Below are 24,657 nucleotides of genomic sequence, written 5' to 3'. Positions count from 1 at the left end.
AGTTGAAACTGTCATGTATCTAACAAGTGCTAAAAAATCTGATAAATGAAGTCGAATTATATGATAAAAGGGTTGGAATTAAATCGTGAGTCTTACATAATTAAAAGATTATCTACGAGTATAACCACGTGCGTGCATATAGCCTGCGTGCCAAAACCTGACATAAACCGTCATAACCCGCCAATTGGTTGCAAGCGCACTATACTTTCTAGTAAACGCTATAAAAACACTGTGCATAGTAATTGTCGTGAAGTTGTGCAACTCTTGCGCAACTACTGTTTCCTCCTATTGTACCATGTTTATATAATATAATAAGTTCTTAATTTAAACTGTTGTTCTTTTATGAGAGAATTATGTTGATTGTTCGTTAATTGGTGAGATTGAAGACATGTGGAACGTGGCGAATGTGTATATGTATTAGTGACCAATTTATGGTTAGGTCACATATATCTCTAAAAGTTATGCCTGTGAAGGGGCAAGATAGTATATAGCAGCTCCATTTTCAAAGCGTTTTCTTTTTAGGAGCCCAGAAATAGTTTGTGTGCGCCAAGATCCAACTTTAAGATAATTTTTCAACTCTTATTTTGGAATAAAAGATATTGTACTTTAGTAACGTTATTTCAAAAACTATTTTATTACAAAACTCTCCTTTACTTGTAAAAACCGCACATTTCTTTCCAAACAATGAGAAGTTCACGCCGAATCGAGGTTTCTTCAGGTCAATACCAGCACAAAGTCAATATTAATGTCCCATTGTGCAGTGGGAACGTCCTCATAACTCTAGCGACACACTTAGCCGCGACTGTATCGATACTTTTGTATACATTGCCTCCTCAAAAATATATATATATATTTCGTATGGACAGTTCAGTATCAAGCGAATGTGCCTCTAATTTTTTTTTGCGAAATTATATCGTAATAAATTTGTTATATAAAAGTCCCATCAGAATTGGTCAGCGGATTCGTAAATCACAAGCAATCAAAATTACAAGACAGACATTTTTGAAAAGGGTTGATAAAGGTAACTCAATGTGGATATTGTAGTAATTAAACTGTTTTGACACAAAAACATGTAAGTTCTTTTTTGTTTATTTATTAGCCAAACAATAATAGCAAGTCAGGAAGCAATGTATGGTGCGCTATGGAAATTGTATAATGTAACATTCACAGTAGCCGATGCTCCATTGTCGTGTCGAAATATGATATACGGTACTTATATGTCCCATCACTATTGTTCCGATCATTTTAAGGTGGTAGGGTTGTCAACGGGATAAGATTGGTTTTATACGAATATTTTTTTTATTTTATTCACTGTCATGTTTTGTGTTAACAAGGAATTCAATTTGAGTTGAAAGAAATGACACGGTAAAATATTTACATTTTAAATTATTGTCACTTACATATACATGTAAAAATTAACGCTTCATAGAAAGTGCCTTAAACTGTCATTTATATTTAGACCGAAAATTAAAGGGACATGTGATTTATACATATTGCAATACGCAGATTTTGACAACTTTACACAATACATTAAGTTTATGACTTTTATTTAATTTCACAGTATGTGAAAACATATTCTACGATTACAGCTTCTGTTTCAGTCATTAAGATATATTACGACCATGTATTATTACTTTAAGTAATATAATTGTATAGTAGCCCACTGTAATGGAAGATGTCTAATATTACACTTGGATATAAAGCTTTTTATGTAACGGTGCTATGACAACAGATTTGTAATTACACATCACTTTATAACGATATTACTGTCAAAAGTAAAATGTGATAGTGCCTATTCGTAATTTACCTTCACAGCTTCTTTGCTTACTTTTTAATATTGAACAAATTTTTCCCAATTTTTTTTATTTATTTATTTCTGCACAATACAGACTTTCTAACATACCTATGTATTTTTTTCCACAAGATAATACATCTTTAAATATTTTTAGCAATACACAAAAAATAATAAATGCGATGTAATTAAAGTTATTAAATAATTGAGTTATAGTGACAGCCCTATTGACATGTCGCGCCGCCTTCCAGACGTCACTTCCTGTGCGATTTGCATCCGACAGCCACCGCTCTCTTAGTTTAGCCGGCATTGTTCAAGTATGCTAATGTCATCTAACCGACAGATAAAAACAGTTACTTATTGACATACATAACGCGTTAATTAATATGTATCATGAAGTAGGTTAAATAAACTCCTGTGTGTTGCGTTTTTCCGCATAGGCATTGCAGTGCTATTATTATTTTATTGCACAAAAGCAGGTAAATACATTATCGCTAAGTACAGTTGTATAACTATTATACGTCTTTTTTACAAAATCAGATCATAAACTTACTCATAAATTCTTGTAACGATAAAAACATCGATAGATTACAACAATCGACTCGATAACATCACTAGACGGGAAATGACAGCGCAGTCGATATTGCCGCACATCCCTTAGGAAATAAGATTTTTACGCCACGATGTTATTCAGGTCAAAACTATATCGATGCGATTAAAAAGAAAGATAAGTCGAAGTCGGAACTTCGAAGTCGTACATACAATATAACCGGTAGTGAACTTTGATTGATTGATTTGACCCGATCACTAAGTTAGCACAAACTTCCTGCTTTAATTTCCTAAGCTACCCGGAAAAAGCCTTTAAAATGCACACAAAGAAAAGAGACAAAAAGTCCTCCTCAGTACTGAAGACAAGGATGCAACAATTAGTGCATTCTTGCATGCAGATTGTGTACAAGTTGAGAAAGTCTGAGATTGCCTATCGAGTAGGAGAAAGCTGCCACGCCTACATACCTAGGCAGCCCTTGACTCAGCCAGGGCATATAGGTTTATAATGTGCATAGTTGAGGTAAAAGCTTGTAGAGTACTGAATGCTGTTTTGACACCAATCGGACTAGTTGACAAGGAAAGCTTGACAAGTGCATTCTGGAACGAGTTTAACGACGCACTAAATTAACTCGGACATATTTCAAAGATTTAATCACATTGGTCGTTAAGAATATTTTAACTGTGATCTCATACCTACAGATTATAACTTTGCGAAATCTTTTATTTATAATTTTATTAAAAACAAATAATAAATACACCCGATTCTCGTCCGGAAAAACAATTGAAATGTAAACAATAACATTTACCACTGACCTCGTTAAGAGACTTCCTCAAAATTTCTAAGACATCAAAACCTTCACGTAGGTAAACGCACGTGATATGGGAAGATAATTGGAAGAAATAAAGCCTTCGCTAACTCGAGCATAGATACACTTCCGCGTCTGAGTATTTCATTGCTCGCCGTCTTGGAAGCGAGCGCGTGCGCCCGGGACCACGACGCGCAATGCATACAAAACAGGAGGAAGTATCCATTTCCTTATTACTTGGACATTCTGCTGAGATGCGCTAAGTAGTTTAATGAAGATGAATATTGTGATTTTATTTTATGAACGATTTTTAATGTTGAATTTATCTAATAAATTCTAGATTGCAGAATTAGTAGTCGCATATAAAGAAAGAAAATCATTTTGCCTCTTATCTCAGTGAGCATTTTCTTACTTATTGGGTATCCGTATTTATTTTGAAAATGCAAAGTCAAAAATCAATATATGCATACTTCTTGTATTGTATTAGTTTTAAGTTGTATATATAAGTTTATTTTTAATTTATAAAATTAATGTAAATATTTTGTAAATATTATGTAAATATGATAATTATCGAAAAAATAAAAACATTGTCTTCTTGTATGTATCATCTCTTAAGCATAAAAATTTTCGAAAATTGAATGCAGATGTGTACAAAACGATTTAACAAAACCAATTTATTATTGATGGGTAAAGATTTAATGTAGACTTAATTAAGCTAAATTGATCATTATAAAAAACTGTATCGATATAAGATATAATCGATATCTCAAGGTTATCTGGTTGCATACTTGTTTCTTTATTACATACCTACCTATCTGTTATTAAATATTAGCAGTTATTGATATGAATAGGGAATTTTAGCACATAATTTTTCTTCCTATAAATTCGAAGAAACTGTTTTCTTCAAAACTACCGGTAATCAATTATATAACATAACATTGCTAAATAAATTAGTAATAAAACGTTAAATATTTTTTTCTATACGTAATCAATTAGAAGAAAAAAACAATGATGTTCGTATATGACTGTTTAGCTGGAGTAGGTATCTAATAAATTAGTGGAATGTGAATAATATTTTTTTTGCTAAGAATAGCTTTGCCATGTTTGCGACGTCTTCAATATAATAAATGTTTGTTCAGATGTTGAGAGAATAAATAAAAACGCACATTCACTTGTAACAATATTTGTGTACGTATCGTAATACAAAACCGCTTTGGAATTACGAAATCTTTTAGGTATATAAAACTGTACATACTGTATATAAACATGTACCTTTACTAATTATTTATGAAATGGGTAGGATGGTATAATAATTTGCGCCATCTAGGCATGTCACTATTTTCAAACACAACTATGTACCTGAATAATTAAATTGTAACTTAAGAATGATGCAAATAACCAAAGTGTATCCGAAATGTGGGCAAAGCAGCCTTTTGAAAAAAGTAATGAACCTTATGTAATTTTTCACTGTGTAAATTTTTTCACTGAAATTAACCAAATTGTTTTTTGTATTGTTCACAGGTAAGCAAGGCAAGTCACGCTCCACACTTCTACATACCATTACGATAAGTCCTACATTCATAAGATTTTCTTCTCTTCATAAAATACTCAAACCTCTCTTAATTAAGTTGTTTTGTTATGATAACAGTGAATTGAATTGAATAAAATTAAGAGATGTTTGAGAAAACCCATTAATGTTCCTTCCAATAATTTCATTTCAATCGACGGCGACGCATGAAACTCTTCAGAAATCAACTTACTTGCAAAAAAAACAGGCACTTAACCTTCGCAAAAAACATCTAAACAAAATAATAAAAGGGCGACGTCATAATTTGATTACTCGTAAACTATTGATTAGTATAATGTTAATAACCTAAGGATGTAATTTATAACGAATACATGCAAATGAAGCGAAAAAATCCTTATTGAAGGAACATTACAAACCAGTTGAAGTATCAATTTACACCTCACGATTTCCAAAGAACTTTTAAATACATAAAGTATATTATGTATATTTTTTATAAAGGTGGATAAACTACTGATGTTTGGTATAAGTAATTAGGAGTCAATTTGTATGAACTTCCTTTGAAATAACCGGTGTAACATATTTTGTTTTACATCCATTTTTTGTCGTTATAATTAATCTACTTCGCAGATTACGATCTATGATATCCTGTCTTATCTATTTATTACTATTTCTATCATTTTTTTTTATGTTTGGATTCATCCAAAGTAGAGGCGTCAAATACAAGTGCTAACATTATCATCACCCTCCTCTTGTCCCAATTTAATTGACAGTTAGTGTATCATGTCTTCTTTCATTCTTCTCTTGTCGTCTCACAAGAAACCACTCAGTTAGTTACATCATATGTTAAAAAACCAGGTTACAAGTAACCACAGCTAGCATCGGTTCAACGAACGTTGTAACGAGATGATAGTGAAAGTTGCGCTCGCGTCGCTTTGACAAGTTCACTTACCCGCTAGCCATCGATCTTAGGCGTCGGTGCTGAGTATTCAAATGTACCAGTGTTTATACCAAAAATTATTTTAAAGAAGGTATTTCTGATGATTCAATCCCAATAAAGAGACGTAAAATATAAAAATGCAATGAGTTAGAATAGTTATATTAGCGTATTATATAGAGCACTTATATAGTTACAATATTTTTTTTTTACTGGAACTTAATTTTAATATGGCTTTCCAAAAAAACATATTTTGGTTTTACCATAAAAACATTCATAAGCATCTATTGTTCGATTTTAATCGTCGTTCCGTTACGCACAGAATAGGTGACTCCTTTCTACGCAATAACAAGTGACTCATTTCTTTACGGTGAAATTATGACGCAAACCCAATAACGCAAGCATAGCCGAGTGATATACTAGTGTAAGAGTAAATTGTACCGACATTTTGTATGATTGCTCATTTAATTGAGGCTCTTGAAAGCTCGCGTTGTGAGTGTGGGAGAAAGTTGGGTAGCCAATCCTGCACTTATGATCTGAACATTAAAGTGGGCCATTTGACGCTGATTATAGGCCTGGTGGCTAAAGATATGATTCCATTCAATTTGTGTTTCTATCTGGTAGTGGAAAGGTACAATTTTGGGTAATTGAAGTATTGAAGATGACTTTTACCGAAAAATTACATCTTCACGAAAGTTTTGATGTTTTTAGTAAGTAATTGATCCCCGCCTAGGAAAAGAAAATGAATTATCTCTAGTTTTGATATTTAAAGACACTTAGTGAAAGTTTTTAAGTTTTAATGGGATAAAGGGCAGAAGTATGATGATAATGAGTGCAAGTTTTTTCACGCCGAAGAAAATCCTTATAAAAACCTGGTTACTCAAAACAACAACAAAAAAATTGCCCTCTCGCTCACCACGATACTCTATACGAAAGTAAACAACAGTAACATGAGACCAGGATCATCACATTACACGTCGCCGCAACATCTCCGGTAGTGGTCACGCCGTCCCGACGGACATTACACAACTGACCCGCTGTTGTGACGTCACGCTTGCTCAATGCGTGGACTGACACGTGCGAATTGTTGCAGAATTACACTTTTGACGTTTTTTCAAATATAAGCAATAGATGTTAAAAGTCAAAGTCAAACCTCATGAATATAATTCGGTGTGGATTTTTTGATAACTTTTGCAGTTTCTCAGCGTGTACTAAACACATTTTTAGACTGGCTGCAAGTTTTAGAAAATAATACTTGATATTTAAATGGGTTGAGTCATGAGTCAAGTTTTTACGAAATTAATAGCGAATTTATGTTTTTCTTCCACAACGCAGCTTTATGTATCTTATGCAAAACTGTTGAATTAGACTTTGTTGATCTTTCAGAAATATGCAATAAATATACACATAACTCCAGGCGTAAACTAGATACGTGTAAATAAATCTTATGACACACCGGACAGTGCGCAATGCAGGCAGGTCGATTCTGCAACAAAACTCAAAGAATTGTCGCAATAAACTACATTCGCGTCAGTTGCGTTCCAACGTTCCTTTTTCGAATTTTCAAACACGCAGGCCATTCCGCATAGTTTTGTAACCTACTCAAATTATGGAATACGAACCTTTTTGGTCAAGAAAATATTGCGAATTAATTATTTTAATAAGGTTATGTAATTAACATGAATTTTGAGTAGCATGTTAAACCATATAACGAACATTTTAAAGGAATTGATGCTTAATCTGATTTCGTTGGGCAGAAATAAAATTACTTAAGTATGGTAAAAATAGCAAAGCTGCTTTAATGGCACTTACCACCCACGTCTATTCTTCTATAATTTGGTTACGTAGGCGTTGAATGTGTATCAATTTAGGCATAAAAAGCCTGTTATGCAAATTACTGTAATTTAATTAATGGCCATATAGTAAGACAAATTATTCCATACGTTACTTTTTACATAATGAACAATCTTCATGCCTTCATGACGTTTCGTGAAAAATACATTACTTATGTAAATTCAAGTTCGGGTGCTAGTGATTTGCGTGTAATATTTACAAAACACTTCACACTGTGATAAATACTGAAATCTCACGATAATGCTTCCGGATTTCTTCACAAAAACATGAAATATCTTATGTGTTTCACTCATATAAGAGTTAAGGTTTTACATAATGGAACGACACCCTCAAGGGTTAAAAGATGACAAAATTATTGCAATACAGAGTACCTACTTACTTACTGTATGTAGGTACTTCAAAATTGAAGCCTATCAAACGATTAGATTTCCATTTTTCTCTCCACGGCTTAAAATAAAACGAACTAGTAGGTAGGTATGACTTTTACCCATGCAGTTGACATATTCAATTAATACCTATACCAACTAATTAAAATGCTCAGAAGGATAAACTTAATAAGCGTGCGAATGACTGAAATGTTATTTTGACTTGAACTTGGCATTCAATTTCCCGATGGGCTTAGTAATAAAATACGACCTTTTTACTTACTGAACAGACAGCTAGGTAAAGTTTAAAAATCCTTTTAAGCTTTACCTGTCTACTTGGTCTCGGTAAATCTTAGATAATTTATTTTTTGTTTTAGTCCTGTCAATGGTACATTAAATTATATACAATTTAAACCATTATTTTTTTAATTATGTTGTACAAAAGAGTTGTTATTTACTTCGTTAATTTTGAGGGTAATAATCCCCTAGTGGGCTACATGACGCTAAAGGATTTTCAAGTCAGCTTTTTTCTATCACTATGTGCAACTTAATCAAAATTCATCCAACTAATTCGAAGCAAAAGTGTTAGTGAAATTCAACGACATATTTATTTCGTACTAGCTGACCCGGCGAACTTCGTACCGCCTAATTATTGGCATATTTAGTAAGTCACAAACACACGACACACTTTTTAATTTATTTCTTTACTTGCTCACCGTTTAGACCTACCCTGGACTACGAAAAAACATTTTAAAGCCAAAATCAGCTCAATCGGCCCAGTCGTTCTCGAGTTTTAATCAGACTAACGAACAACAATTAATTTATATTTATATAGATTATATAATCTAGTAGTCTCTTAAAATGGCATCTATAATCTTCGCAAGGAAACTAAACAGCTAAGTGTTTCTAAGAAGAGCTAGATTATATCCAGTTACATAATGTGAGTAGTTATCAATCATAATTACATGAGCAACTGGTTACACCTGTTTAAGAGTTGACCTTTACCAATGCATCCAATGTGTGGATAAATCTTAGAAGACGCTGTAGGTAATTATCTTGTAGATAGTACTAGGTTTTGATCAGATATTTTTTATCTAGACTACAAAGAAAGATGTAGAGGAGATAATTATTGTAAGTTAGAAGACTTTATGCTAATAGATAGGTACATAAAACTCGAATCTGAACTGAACTTGCATCTGAAACTCGAATCGAACTCGAATCTAGTGTTCATCTCACGGTAGTCACAAAGCTTGAGAATATTATTTCGCGAACCCAGAGAATGTTCACTAGAACACATCCTATACGAACTTACATTCACTATACAAATATTGATTAGTTCGCCATATTCGTAAAATCCTTTAAAAAAACGTACAGTAATTACAAAATGTTCATTTTTTATTCAAAGGATGTTTTAGGTAAGTTGGTGCTATTTACAAATGCATCGCGATTAGGATGCGCCTGACTTGGAAGTGGATGTTTACCGCGCATGCGTGGCGCGCACTGTACAGGATGTTCTGATAGTTTATTCAGCAATAAACTTAGATTTCTATTAGAAAATGCTGAAGTGTATGTAGTTATTAGTAGATATGTTTTATGGCTGGTATTCTTTTATGGTCGTATATAATATGTGATTTAACATAATGACTAATAACACGGTTTCACTCATGTCTAAAAAGAACTACTGTATAAAGGAACGCAGATAAGCCATTCTATAAAGTAAATTAGTTTTCATGTTATCTCCATAAAACATAACATGTAAATTGCTTCAGTTTATAACGTAGTAGCATAGACAAGCTAACTTCCCATTAAATATATATCGTTCATCGTTACATTGCTGGACTCAGGCCCTTTATCACACGGGGAAGAGTTAACCGTTAATTCATTATATAAATCAGAGATAAAAAAAAACTACACGAAACGAAAAATCTAAATAAAAATGGAATCCTCCCGAAAGTTTTCTTGAGTCTTATCCGAAACCCATTCTAAGCCTCTTTATCGTCGTTTCCATACAATTAAAAGTATATAAACTCGGTACATAGTAACCGATGGTTTATGAGCTTGTTTTATGTGTAGTCGCGACTCATCCCAACAGTTTATGGGTTGTTTCATCTCTTAGTTATGGGGACATGGCGCCGCGTCAAAGGCTTTTAGGATTTAGACTTTTTTAGGGTTGAATGTACCCGGACATTCTTTTAGAAAACTATTTTATTTGTATGACGTACTTTTTTATGAATACCTAGTTTCTTCTTTTTGCCTGTGCCTGTGTGACAGTTCTCGTATTAAAGGTGCTTATCTTCTATCATTATAATCCCTTTTCAGATACGCATTTCATTTTACACTCAATTCATTCACGTTTGCTTTGATTTATCAAGTCTAGTTTTCAAAACGTGTTCTCTTTAAATTATGCTGTAGGTACCTGAGCTGACTCTGAATAGATGCATTTAATATAAGCAATATAGCAGCTAGTATCTAGTATGTATATGAACACTTAATCATCCAGGATGTAAAAACAAATAACTAGAGCAAAGCTTCACAAAAAACGTGATTGGCAAAATGTTTTCTATTTCCTTAACGTGATACAAATAATTGCACATGACTGTACATGTGTTAACATGTAATGTATCACGAAACGTGTTAACATATTGTAATTATCATGTTACTAATTATATTAGCACCTAGATCAGACCACGACCGATTATTGCAATAATCGACTGTTTAGCGGAACTCGATCAGAAGTCGATTACACGATCGATATTGACGAAGTCTTGCGATTTACTGTTTGACATAGTGTTAATTGGAATCGTAAGAATGTTGACATAAATATTGTCGAAATAAATATTATTGCGAAACTGTAAACATATTGGTTAAATTGGTCCATCATCATTTAATTTATTCATGTCTCTGAGCAAAAGTTGAATGAGAAATATTTTTAACGGTAAAATTTTGACAGATACCCATATCATTTAAAAATCCCAGACAGCGATCAAATAAAGTCTCCCTTACCCTTGTTATAATGTCAATTGTGTCAGTGTCAGACAGTTTTGACACTACACTTTTATTTCCAGTTTGTCCCAGACACTTACTATAATATCAATATAAATAAAGTTCCGTATTCATAATAAATGATTTTCCCCTTTTTTAACACGATCGAGTTTAGATAAAACATTTCTCAGAGATTTCCCAAGCGCCTGTGCATGCGCAACAATAGAGAAAATGCCATAAATCTATGTACGGAACGCCTGGGTTAGTTTTTATCTGTTTCCCTCTCATTGGGTAAGGAGATTTCTAGATTATTGTGGCATGAGACCAGATTTAAGATATACACATCGCTACAAATGCTTGTCTATGTAGCAGATATTTTTTTATCAGTGTATAATCGGTGTAATCTTTCAGATTTGTCCCACAATATTATACCTACTCAAATAAAAGCTTTACGACAGCCAAGTGCTTTAAGAACAAAATAAACTAGAATATTACCCCATCAGATAAAAGTACGGTTTTGCACAAATTTAGTACTTAAGTCATTTGTGGGCATCCAACCTTATATTTCCATAGAAAAATCTCGATGCTCTAGCGATTAATGAATGCAGAATCAATAAAAAAGCAAAAGCAAAAAGAAAACTTATATCTTCCTAAGGATATTATTACAGCTCTCTCCACTGACCTACTACCCATAAAGCCTTGAAGAACTAACGAAGTAGATAATACTTCAGCTGTAGTATAATGAAGTTGCTCACTATAAGTTATAAGGGCCGTAGTTTTATATCGAGATGTAATACTGTTGGTCCCTTTGTTGAAGTGTCCTGATTCTGTTACAGTTGACGCGAGTTACTAAAAACTTGATTTAGTTTAAATACTATCAAGTATCATGGATTTTATCTAAGTTTTTTTGAACAATAAAGGATTTAAAGAATGAACCATGTTTTGTAAATGAATGGCACACGTTTTACGTTGATATTTAATTATGTATGTTTGAACACTCGATGATAATTAATAATACCTATGTATTTACGTGTAAGAAGCTTTGATATGATAATTGTAGAGGACAATTATCTATGTACATGATATAACGTGACAACGTTTGGTTCTATCGCGGAGAGTCTTTTAAAATCACAGATTACGGAATTTTACATTAAAATCAACAGCTATTGATCTTCAACAGCGTATCACCACATTTACTTAACAGATTTACCTCCCCACTCAGAGTCATTTAATGGTTACTTAAGCCATTCCTTAGTGAAGGATTTGTATGACATTCCGTCACTAACGAGTGACTTCAGTAATCATTAAATGTCTCTGAGTGGGGACGTCAATTGCATTAGTTTTGTACAAAGGTTCACCGGCTTCTATGTTACAGCCCAATTTATTTCGTACTGGGAATTCAAGGCTTGTTAAATACCCACAAATCAAATTAACAAATATTGAGACAAATTGTATAGGGTAGACGGATAATTATTTGCCTTTTGAGAGCTATAAACCTAAATTAGATTAATAAATTATAGTTTTGAACTTATCCTTAACAATAAAAAGTCATATTCATTTAAATATAATGTTTCTGTCTTAATATAGTCTTTATGTTTTTCGTAAATATCCTTCTTTAAGTTCCAAAATTCAATGGTGACGTCACAGCCGCCATGTCACGGAGAGCACGTTAACGAATGTTATCTCGCTCGCACTACATTCCCTGGTTCACCTCGAAACGTTGCGATCGACAGATCATTACAATAACAGATTATGCACTGACAATGTGTAGGCGGGCGAAGGTGCCTTGTATCGCAGACTGATTAGCTATCAGTATCTTGTAAATTAGGAAGCTGATTTTAATTTAATATATGCCTCTATTTAAATTTGAGAATTGGGCCTAACAAACCTGTCAGTCTTCCTTAAAAGCTTTAATCGGTACCTAATTGGTAAAATTGTAACGCTTGTCTAAAATAGTTTCCTTTCTGATGATATTCCAAACCTGTTAATCTAGTTCAAAATACATATTCAAAATCCAGTACTAGAATTTAATTAATTACGATAATGTATTCTCTAAATTACAAAACCTGATGTATCGTTGAAATTCGACGCCCCGTGTAAATGATAACGGCATAAAACTAATATTTGATTTTATTGTTTACAGGTGAGAGCTGTGTCGAGAAGCCACTGGCGACACTCTGGCGCAACTACCAGCAGTCGACCAAGCCCGACGTGGTGATGAAGCTGTCCGTCACCAACTCCGGCCTCAAGGGGTTCACCAAAGAGCACGGACTCACCGAGTACTGGTCCCACCGCATCACGTACTGCGCCAGCCCGCCACACTACCCCAAGCTCTTCTGCTGGGTGTACCGCCACGAGGGCAAGAAGCTCAAGCACGAGCTCCGCTGCCACGCCGTCCTTTGCACCAAAGAATCAATATCAAAGAAGATTACAGAGGAACTTCAAGTCAAACTGAAGCAGGCCCTAAATGAGTTCAAAAAGGACAGAATCTCTAAACAAAATGCCAGGCTCAGTCTCGCTAACAGTGTATACGAAAACCCAAGTATGCCGCGCAGGAAGATCCTGCTCAGCGTGGGAGCTATGAACTACAGACCACCACTAGAGAGGTCTAAGTCAGCTCCGAAACTCGGAGCTATTGAAGAACTTTGTTCAGAAGAAGACGAAGAAGAGGCGGAGATGAACGCCAAACAGAACAGCGAGCCCTGGTCACGGACGTCTCTCACGACGGACAACTTCTATTCCTCACAAACGCTCGACAGACGAAGGACCGACATAAAGTCCCCGAGGAAGACATCATGCCCCGAGGGAATTATAAACAGAACGCTGTCAGACTCCGGAAGCGGTAATGTTACCGTCTCCGATGAATTTTTGGAATTGTTGGTGAAGGAAAGCCAAAAGAATGGACGCATCGATGATACTAGTCATAGTGAAGGAGAAAAAGAATCGAGATTGCTGGAAGCGATTGCCGAATCGAACGAACTGAGTGACAACGCTGTGGCGGAGGGCGACTGTAAGGCTCTAATGCAAAGTAACTACCTCGTCACGGATAGCGACGACGGGTCTGTTTCTTCGGGCTGCGAGACCGCCAGCACGGTCACTGACACCGAGCCGTCGTCCCTGCCCTCGTTCCCTCAGGAAGAGCACAAGGAGCACGCGGACACTACTGCCTCCTACATGGACCCCAGCTTCGAACACAATGACATGAGGAGCAGCAATAGAAGCTTTAATTCTGTTCACATTATGAATAACACAGACCCTACCACCGGCTCCGAGGAGGTCAATCATGTGCCAATCGGTGAGAAGAACACCTTCAGGCGAAGATCTACATATCCCCCTCTGCGTGCCGATACTAATATTATGTCAGATTTCGATGGAAAGTTTGAATCTCTCATAGACAATCTGACTGATGTAGACAGCCTCAACTCGAGCACAGAAACTGAAGTCTTTAAAAACACGGGGGACAATGACAGCGCCTGCAGTGACGAGTCGGGGTACTCTGAACTATTGGATGGCAAAGAGAGTATCATTGGTAATACTATTATGGTCTAAATATTCCAAACCATGGCCGCCTCTTAACGAGTGTTTCATTTTCAAAGAAAATTGATGTCCCAAGGACAAGCAACGCTCCCTTGATCTCTAGCGGGGCGGCAGCCATGTTGAGAACTGTCGAATTATTTGAGAGTAGATTTAGAGATTAATTGGTCTGGCAAAATCAATGCACGTAGTGAAATATTATTGTGAATTCTTTATTAGGGTATAAATTATGTAATTTTACAGAGGTACTTTCGTAGGGTTTTATGACTAGTTTCAAATATTGATTGCCAAAACAACCTATTCCCGGATTGCTATAGCAGTTGGTTGTCAGTCTCTGTCGTGTTAGAAATGCACTTCTTTGTAAATACAGGGTACATCAGTACTTCATCCAGTTGTCGTATTACTATGTTTAAATGTTTGTATATATTGTAACGTAAGTTCACGTATTAGATGAAATTTATCGGAGATTTTATTTGTAAAGATTTATTGTAGTTACTATGGATGCGAACATCTGTTTTGTTTTGTCGATATTTATTGTTTAAAGTAAGTATATTGTAATAGTTGTCGAGGTGGGCTGTGGGCGGCACTAGTGGGTGCAACTACATTTATATGAAATGTATTGGCAGTATCGCAGGCGTGGGGTTCTAGGACAAATAACTACATAGTACTATTGTGTTTACACAGTGTTCGACCGTTGCCCCTCGTAAATAGTGTCGCTTATCAGCCTGTCTCGGCGATTAGTTTCTGTTGGATCCACAGCTTCAAGCAGCACAATGACCTTAATTAAGTATGTGGCTAGATGGTGCAGATATATCGATATTCCTAACACAACACTACTAAGTTTAATGGGACAAATAAGTCTACGTCCAAGTCCAGTCTCGTCCTTTTTCCTTTATCTTCTTTTTTTCTATTTCATATTTTGTATACTTACCTACCTATTGCGCCATCTAGTTATTCATAGTTAGTTGTGTTCTTTGGCTGCTTCTATGTCTGCATTAGGGCTGCCGATCACGAGCAGTCAGTCTGTACTTACGCATTCCATTCGCACGTGTACACCTACCCTAGCGGGTCATCGTAATCCTATCATATTTGTAGCGGAGGATATTTTTTCGACGAAAAATAAATAAATGATTAAAAATTATTTCCGTTTTTTTTTGTAATTCACCTTCACAATTCTATAACAAGCCAAGCCAATTTTGAAATAGACGTTTTTTTCTAAAACGGGTTGGTTTCTCAAACAGCAGTTTTGCATCTGGATAATGCAAAGCTAAACCACACTGTCATTAGCTTTTACCACAAAAAGTCATCAAAAGCAGTATCTATTTTCATATCTCCATTGATACATAAAGCAAAGCAAAATGATATGAAAAAATGCAATTTATATGTAGAATATGGCGACTTCATAGACACATGCTATCTCATCTAATAATACACAAACACTATAAGGTGTTCATTTGACGATCTGAACAGAACTGTTAATTATCATCACGACAGAAGAAACAGCACCTCACGTGCTTACATAACTATCAGTAATTAGCGATAATAGACCTAATGACTCGGCCAATACGGTGCAATTTATGTAATCAACCCAGTACCTGGTACAGCACGTAATACGTTAATTACTGACCAAAACAAAGAAGTAGATACATAATGGATGGAGTCATTTAGAAGCAATTAGTACGCACGTCTTAGATATAATAGTTACTGCAGTATATCTAATCCAATCATTTTGGATTGGATATTTGAAGGGGAAGATATTGACAGTTGTACCATTAATCCATTATTCTGATATAAATAAAATGGAAAGAAAATTATGAAAAAGAAGGAACTGTTATTATTTATTCATCTATAACTTCATTAAAGTAACGAAGCAATTAACTAAAATATTATTGTAGGTATTTGAAAACACGACGAAAGTTGTACTACACAGCTTACTAAGATAATTACATTCGTACAAAGCAAAGTAATTAAAATATTTTAAGTACTTTAATTAACAGAGAACTAAATCCAATCCTTCGATGAATTTGTATTTTCTCAAATAATTTCAATATTCCAAAACTTTTAATGATTTTAATATGTTATGAAAACCACTTTAGAGGCATTATAATATTAATGGCTAATCCAGAAAAAGGACGCTCTTTGTCAAAGTAATATTAGTTTGCTTATGACTTTGTATTAGGACATAATGTCATCAGTTTTACAAACGAGAATAGATCAAAAGATTGAAACAGTAGCTTTCCAGTATCTCAAAATACTTCAAAAGGACTTTCTTTTTTTTCTTTTCAAAGGACGACATAATTATAACATCTGATGATATCTTCCTAACCGATTATCGGCCACAGCGGCTGCTCTCATAGAAGGAGATCAGCCAGCTGCGCAGGACATATTATAGTGCAGGCGCATTTGTGCAGACACAGGTGTACTCTCTATTCCTTTACTTTCTGGGCGTGATGGGACGGTAATCCGAACGGAAAGAGAGATCTATGGTAAGTATTCAGCGTCTGCTGATGCAGTTTCCAGCTTCAGAAAGACCAGCGATTTTATAAGGAAGTAAGTATTGTAAGTATAATATATAAAGCTACTAGCGATTATGCACGTGGATTAACCCTAATTACTGCATTCCCGTCGTTATATTGATAGCAAAAACTATGTAATGATGCAAAGAACTGATCCATGTATCCGACGGACGAATAAACGATTTTCTTTGCTAATTGTTCGAACAACGATTTATTACGCTACGTTTTCTTAGTCATTTAGGTGGGCTAAAATTCTCTTTTTCTTGTCTTGAACGTATCTTATGCTTATTACCAGATAATTATTAATTAATTAATACACAATTTACAAAGACAATTAAAATCCCTTTCAAAAATTTAATTCCAGTTATTTTCAATTTAAATTCACGCATAATTCTTCAGATACGCTTAGGTACGTTCTTAGAATTGTTTACTTTTTAAAACAGTGAAGACAAAAATAATAATTAAAAGGGGTAACAATGCCCTGCCTAGGGTACTCGTTGACGATTACCTACAACCGAAATACCGCATGGTGCGCCCACGCCGCCGCGCCAGCAACGAAGCGTGACCGACCACTGCGTGACAGTGTGACACAGACTAATAACAAATTAGAGGGACTATGTTGATCCATTTTGTCGTTTTCGTATAGCATGTTATTTTGTTTCAAAGAGATTCGTTATGGAAATCTTTGAAACAGTGAACATCTGAGAAACACAACAACTTTCTTGTATAGGACATGAAATCAGGATAGGGGAGCAAAATGTAGTAAATATTGTAATGTGGCAGTTTCTCATATTATAATAAACTTAGATACTGTTTGTTCTGTATAAATTGAGTCTTCTTTTTCAAAAAATTCCAGTGACACCGAAATATCTACATTTTTCAACTCTATGGCAAGGTGTAAGAACTCCAATGCAATAAAAGGAGGTCCCTCCAAGCGTGACAAGGAATAAGGTCACAGAAGGAATTGGGCCGATCGATGGTAACTTAAATTTATGGTAAGCGATTCGGAAAATAAAATAGGTAACGGAAGAATCTTTTAATAAGTCCCAAAATGTCGTAAATTTTACTATATTGGTTCCTTAATGAATAATTTATAGGACGATTAGTTGTCTCCCGAGATTTCACCAGTCCTTTTTCAAGCTCTCTAGACTGTCAGTTTAGGTACATACCTGATAATAAAACTTAACTCTAATAATATAGATGAACCCTAACTATAAAACAGAATCGTTTCACTTTTGAAACCGGGAGTCGAACCCGCAACATCCGCTTCCGCGGCTCGGTTAATGGCAGGGGAGATAATACCCGGTAATACTCCCTGGAACATGGAGTAGATAGCACATGGATGACTTAGTGTACATGATACCCTTTACGACGATTTGCTGTTTCCGCTTTATTTTAGTCAAGGAAAGTGGTAAAAAGAACATATGAACATTAATTGCTATATATGTACAAACTGAAACCTTTAAAAACTAAAATATTATATAGTACTGAAATAAAAACGAATATAAAAGAAAATTCGCTTGATTGTAACTTTATTTTACACTAAGATAGCACTGATCTATTTAAGTTTGTAATGTTTACTTATGAGCTTGGACTACATTACGTTTATAACCAGTTCAAACTTATGCTTGTCGCCTCATGGTTGAAAATGACGTTCTTTTATTTAGAAGTTCATAGTAATGTGTAGGAAAAAGAAATTACACAATTTTGTAAACAAACAGTTCCTCTTTGACTAAATTCTTATGTTAGTCGTATGTTCCATTTTTTCAAATATATATAATATTACTATTTACTGGTTCCTCCTATTATGAAACAACAGCCAAGTTATTAACGTTTCATTACACGAATATGAATATCTATAAAACATAGATGTAGGACCTAATATATATACAGGGTTACTTGTAAGTAGACCGCATCCTTTCATGAGGTGATAGTATAGGTCAATACGGACAAATTTGACCATGGGATACACTGGGCAAAAGTTAACCCGTTTCAAGATAATCGAATTTCAAGATCTTTTCTTAACAAGTCGTCTAGGTACACGTATACATTTTTATTATTAGTTAAAAGTCTCGTTTTTGTGTGTTTTTGGATAGAAAAGGATGCGGTCTACTTACAAGTAACCCTGTATAATACATTACAGGAATATAAAATTAATTAATGACGTAGAGGTAACTGATATCCACATTTAATGCTAAGTAATAAACGCGAATATGGGTTTGTGAGTTCGAGTGTGAACATACATACGGTTAATGAATCGATACGAAAATTGTGACTGATGCAAATGGTTTTTGAAATTGTAGCTGACTATTGTATGTAGGTACTTATTAAAGAAGACAAATGACTGTGTACCTAAGTGCATAAAACCCAAGTGACACCACGGGCTACAGCTAGCAACCCATAAACACAAATTAATAAATTTTACCTCCAATACAAAACTGTAAATAATTGCTTTGCAAAAAACGAAGGCTGCACAGGCCATAATCGGCATAATTAAGTAGATATACCCAAAAAAGTAATGACTTTTTGTTGGGCCAAGCATTCTGCCTACCTTCGAACAGTGAGGTCATGCTGTACCTGTATCGACGAGGTCGACAAACTGACACTTTTATTTTTATATATTCTTTCATATTTGGGAAGGGCTTGATAGCAGCTGCAAAGGATGGTAATACACTACTTAAATATTACCTTCCATATATATCTAGCCAGTGACATGGCGAGTTTCTTACGGGGCCTTACTTCGATAGAACTGGTGGTGTGATCCTGATTACAGCAAGGGACAAGGGTACCTGGTATCGTGTTTAAAGAGATGAAAGACAGTCGCTCGATGAAAGGACTTGGACGCCAATGTATTTGGGAATAGGCTTTTTATTTGGGGAAAAATCGTTATGTTTACTGCGCTGTTTTTTCAACAGTGAATAATATTTACTGCTTGATCAATAAATACGTGTAGGTAAATAAGCCAGATGTCGTATTCCAAGGAGTGAAAACATACTTCAAGAAATATTTGAATCAATAATTTCTAAAGATACACAAGCCTAAACTGGGCCAATAACTTTACAATGAAAAACTCAATCAATTGCCTGTTGAATGATTAAGGAGTCGATGTTGTGTCCCTGTTGCCACGGAGACGCCCTGGTTCGATTCCCGGCCAAGGAAATCCACGGTATTGACCGGTCACTTCATAGAAGGCGTAAAGATATCAATGTTAGGGCATGCGTTATGCAGTGTAATGATAACTAAGTCCTTCAATTGTTTTGACGTAATTGTGTTACTTTAAATAATATTTCGATAAGATCATTATCTGGGCAACTATAGATTTAATGAATGTTGACAAAAAAAAAAAAAACAGTTGACTATTTTTTCAAATTATTTAGGTGACCACATTGTCTAGTCTAGTAGTCTCTAGTTCTAACCAAAAAATGGTCCCATTTAGGACCATTTTAAACTAAGAAAACATTGAAAATCAGCTAAATATACCTACTAGTCCTTTATTGGATAACCTAGGATGATTTACATCAGTGCAGGTGGATATACATATAATAGTATCTAAAATTAGTGCACAATTCTGCTTCTCAGGATAAACAATTTCTAGGCCTAGCTTTGTCACCCAAAATGTCATTAACCCCAGAATGGGGCACTCAAAATTTTTCACAATTCGCATAACGGCGTATGTCGAATTGTCGATAAAACAATGAAAAATATTTCGCGAAAATAATGCTGAATACGAACAAAGGATTATTTTGGGAGCCTCGCGGAAATGTGCCTCTCAATGGGTGTACATTTGTACAAAACGTGTGAATACGCATGTTTTGACAGGTGACAATATGCTAAATTGTCAATAATGTATGTCGCACACGGATTTGAAAGTCATTTTCTTTATTTATTTATTTCGTTTTGTGTGTTTGTGTCCTCAAACTCCGAAACCAGAGCGTCGATTCGAAAATTTATTTCACTGTCAAGAAGCTTGAAACATGCACACAGTATCAACCTCTGATCGCGGGTGCAACATCGAACAGTCCCACTGGGTGCACAAAAGACTAATATTAAAGGTCAAATCCTAAAACGGTCCAATTAATGAATATGAGTAACATAATAATGGATTTATATATGTTTGTCTTGAAGTAAAAAAATAATCCTTCGTTAGGCAAGAATATGTCAGTAGCTATTGCTTAGAATTAATGTATAATATAATTAAGATACAAAATCCTCAATCCACAGGTATCATTATTCCATTTTTTTTTCATAACAAGTAGCGTCATCTGTGTATTTTTAGACGAACTATGTTATGAACTGGTAGAAGACTAGATAGCGCTATTACAACAGTGAGTTCATTTGATATTAGTAATTTTAATTCAACCTGAAAAACGCACTTAGGGTAAAGGTACGAAACACAAATAAATACTTAAAGAAGAACTTAAATCAAGTGAAATAAAAAAGGATATAATGAATTATTCGTTCTCACCCTGTCATCTACAGTTTTATGAGAGAACTAAATCATATCGTTTATAACCGTCTACTAGATGGCGTTGTTAACATTAGTTAACAAGTTTGTATAAGCTTGCATAGATGTCGCTGTAGCCGTAAAGCAACGAAATAATGCCTTTCTTCGTTTGTACGAATATTTGCGAAATAATAATTATCTTTGTGGGTAGATAGGTAATGAAAAGTGGTCGACTCACTTCGTTAAACCCAGTACATTTTAAACGTTTGACCACTACCTATGTATATGAATGTTTGCCTGTGGCACTATACCTAGCTCATGAACGGATGAATCGATTTGTATGAGTTATTTCAGCAATTTTTTCAGCGGTGGTTCTTAGACACGTCACATCGAAATCGGCCCAGCCGTTTTTAAATCATTGCCCCTGTAGATTTTTCAAATGACAGCATTTTGCAAGGGAGATTTTTTTATATTATTATTTTTAAGTGTGAGGAATCTTTCCATCCAATAGTCAAACCTTATTCAAACCAATTACCCGTGTCGATCTCCCATTAAACCCATTGTACAATCACGTAATTTACAACATTACTCAAACGGCCGAATTCTGAAACGTTCGAAAAACAAAAGTAACACGATTGCTAGTTCACAAAGCTATTCTTCGAAGCAAGGTGCTACTGCCTTTAAATTGTTTTAAAACAACACTTTTGCGACAATAAACCCATAAAATTGATAAAAGCATGTCTTCTAAATGTTCTAAGGTACCTAAAGGTAAAAAAACAGTAGCAAGTTCAATGGTAAATATTTTGGTCGGCCATTGTACGTCGACTGTGGGCCCCGACGGGGTGCTTGTTGTTCGAAGGTAATTTGACAGGTTGGCTTGTAAAGGTGATGTAATTCTTAAGTTGGGGAAGTCGTTATTCAAAAATTTATCATGCTTCTGTTGATGTCAGTCATAAAGATATTATTCAATTTTGGATTGGTCGTTTTTGAGTAAGTGCTGCTTTGTTAAGGCATGTAGCCTTATAAGCTGCTATGAAATAGCAGGTACTTATATAGGTTTTTCGAGGAAGTTTTCGCTGCGTACCACCAAAATGTTGAGATGATATTCCACCACCTATTAAAAGACCAAAAAGAAATGTGAGTTTTAAGGTGAAACTGAAAGGATTTTTGCTCCGGCACCTTAAACAGTGGGAAAATGTCCAAGTTACCTTTTCCGCCATATAACCTCCACCCAGGCTTCGGATGATTGCTGTATTTTTGAGGTTTATTTCGTTTCTGTCTTTCCGCTGATGATCCTTATAGGGAGCTCATATCAATTTTTATTAAAATGTGCTGCAATTCCGACCGATGGAAGCTGAACAAACAAAGCTACATTTCACTATTACCGACAATTTATGCTCATAAATCTATTCAACACCGAAAACATTTCATTTAAATAATTGCCATGCTTTTTTTTCCTCATCAGTTGGACATCTTGAAAAAACCTGAAGCGTGGCGCTCTGGGCGTGACCGATTGACCGCCCACGAGTCTGTGCCTACGTGAACACTGCGCAAACATTGTGCAAAGCTGTGTTTGTGCAAAACACAATGGGAATAAAGGAACTGTTGGGGTTGTTCTACAGGTAGATTCAGGAACAAAAGAGTTCCATATCCCCTTATCGGATCAAATTGCGAGGGAGATGGTTAAAAAATGTTCTTTTGAATTTGAAGTTTTGTTCCATGCAGGACATTGATAAAAACAGGTTAATTTACGATATTTTAAAGAGTTCATTTAAGCAAAATTAAAATAATTTTATCAACAGCTCCGAACACGAACAGATTTTGAATACATTTGATTGTCATTCACAAACATATCTCTTCATAAGAATTGATATACCCATGGACAACTTTACAAACGCATAATAATGCCAAATTGTAATATTGTTCCGGCCAACAACAAGTCCGGATTATTGGGCACGATGCGCGATGGCCGGGTCGAAGTGTGACGGATATCTGCGCGTGCGCACCTCGCCCTACTTGACCCCGCGCTGTGACCAATCGCACACGTTTGGCACTCCACATTTATTTGGGCCTCACACTGCGTGGCTGTACAGTATTAGCCAAGTTAATAAAATGCAGAATTTTGCAAGTAGGTGTAAGAAATAAACCTACTTTAATGTTCTGTTACTTTTTTAATTTTGCCTAAGCACTAAATTATTTTAGCATTTACATGTTTTCAGGATGTTCAAAAGACTATAATTGTATATAAGTAGGTACCTAAGTCTATAAACATATGCAATACCATGAAGTCGTTTTGTTTATGTATCGAAGTGGAAGCGGAGCGCCTGAGCAAAATGGCATAGCAATATTACGCACTGTTACGGAGACTATAAAGTATGATTATGATGATAGTGGTTTGTTCTATTAATACAGTATCACAATCATTTAACGCTCATGAGTGTATTTTTTATATCCAGGAGCCTAGCACAATATTGCCCGAAATTCTTCAATCCCTATGGGAATTACTGTTGAAGAGTTATAGATGATGTTAGGTAAGTAAACGACGTTTTGCGAAATGTTGCAGAGAACGCCTCCAGTAGAACAGTCTGTAGCTGAAACCTTTTATTTAATAAATTGATGATAATTACCAAAAAAAGTCTAAATATTTTTTCTAAATTATGGTCGAGTGATAGATAACTTGCAACCATACTCATTAAAAGATAAAACTCTTGTTATATAATGATTTTCTATTTTATTATGTCTCAGAAGAACTTACAAAAGAAGTTCAAAAATAATCCTAAGCTTGTCAAACTAAACCTTCTGCGTAAGTTACCGGCTCAGGTCAGAGGCTCGAGTTAACCCAAAATGCAAGTGGAGCGCACCGCTCACCCAGTTAGCTCCAAACATTGAGGACAACGCTATTGTTTTCTTTCTTTCTTTTTTTCTTTCTACATTAAGAAGTTTAGGTGAAGATGTAAGACGTTGAGTGGTTCCTTGGCAGGTAAAAAAAGGTGAAGAAGTTGGGATATTAGTAAGTATACTATACCTTTACATCAATTTGAAGAATGGATGGTGATAAGTCATTTGTCTATCTAAATACTAAGATCACAGTAAAACAGATAATTTTAATAGACTTTAAATCTTATAAAAAGATTTGCATGCGGGTAAATCCAATATTTTTAAACAAATTAACGTGGGAAAACACCAGTTCCAAATAAAACAAAAAATAACAACAAAACCTAATTTGGCGTCACTTTCTTCAAACATCAAAAATAACCGCTTGTTCAAAAATAATACAACAACAAAACTATAACATTCCCCTCATTCTTTCACTAAAAATATTTAAACCGGCATTCTTTGAACACAAGCAAAGA

At 34.9% G+C, this 24,657-nt stretch overlaps 1 protein-coding gene across 2 annotated transcripts in view; it reads left to right on the top strand.

Annotated features, from left to right (window-relative positions):
- LOC124638405 overlaps positions 1-15,485 on the top strand; it is a 74,700-nt gene extending 59,215 nt beyond the window's left edge. Inside the window, exons 2-3 of one of the 2 annotated variants that reach the window (XM_047175364.1) lie at positions 4,669-4,677; positions 12,954-15,485. In XM_047175364.1, the coding sequence (XP_047031320.1) occupies positions 4,669-4,677; positions 12,954-14,359 (1,415 nt within the window). In that variant the 3' untranslated portion in view covers positions 14,360-15,485. The remainder of the gene's footprint in view (positions 1-4,668; positions 4,678-12,953) is intronic. The other variant, XM_047175372.1, reaches the window with a different exon arrangement.
- Positions 15,486-24,657: the final 9,172 nt, after the last annotated feature.

The sequence above is a fragment of the Helicoverpa zea genome, chromosome 2, assembly GCF_022581195.2.
Source record: "Helicoverpa zea isolate HzStark_Cry1AcR chromosome 2, ilHelZeax1.1, whole genome shotgun sequence".
NCBI classification, from domain to species: domain Eukaryota; kingdom Metazoa; phylum Arthropoda; class Insecta; order Lepidoptera; family Noctuidae; genus Helicoverpa; species Helicoverpa zea.
This window is presented reverse-complemented; position numbering and strand designations above follow the sequence as displayed.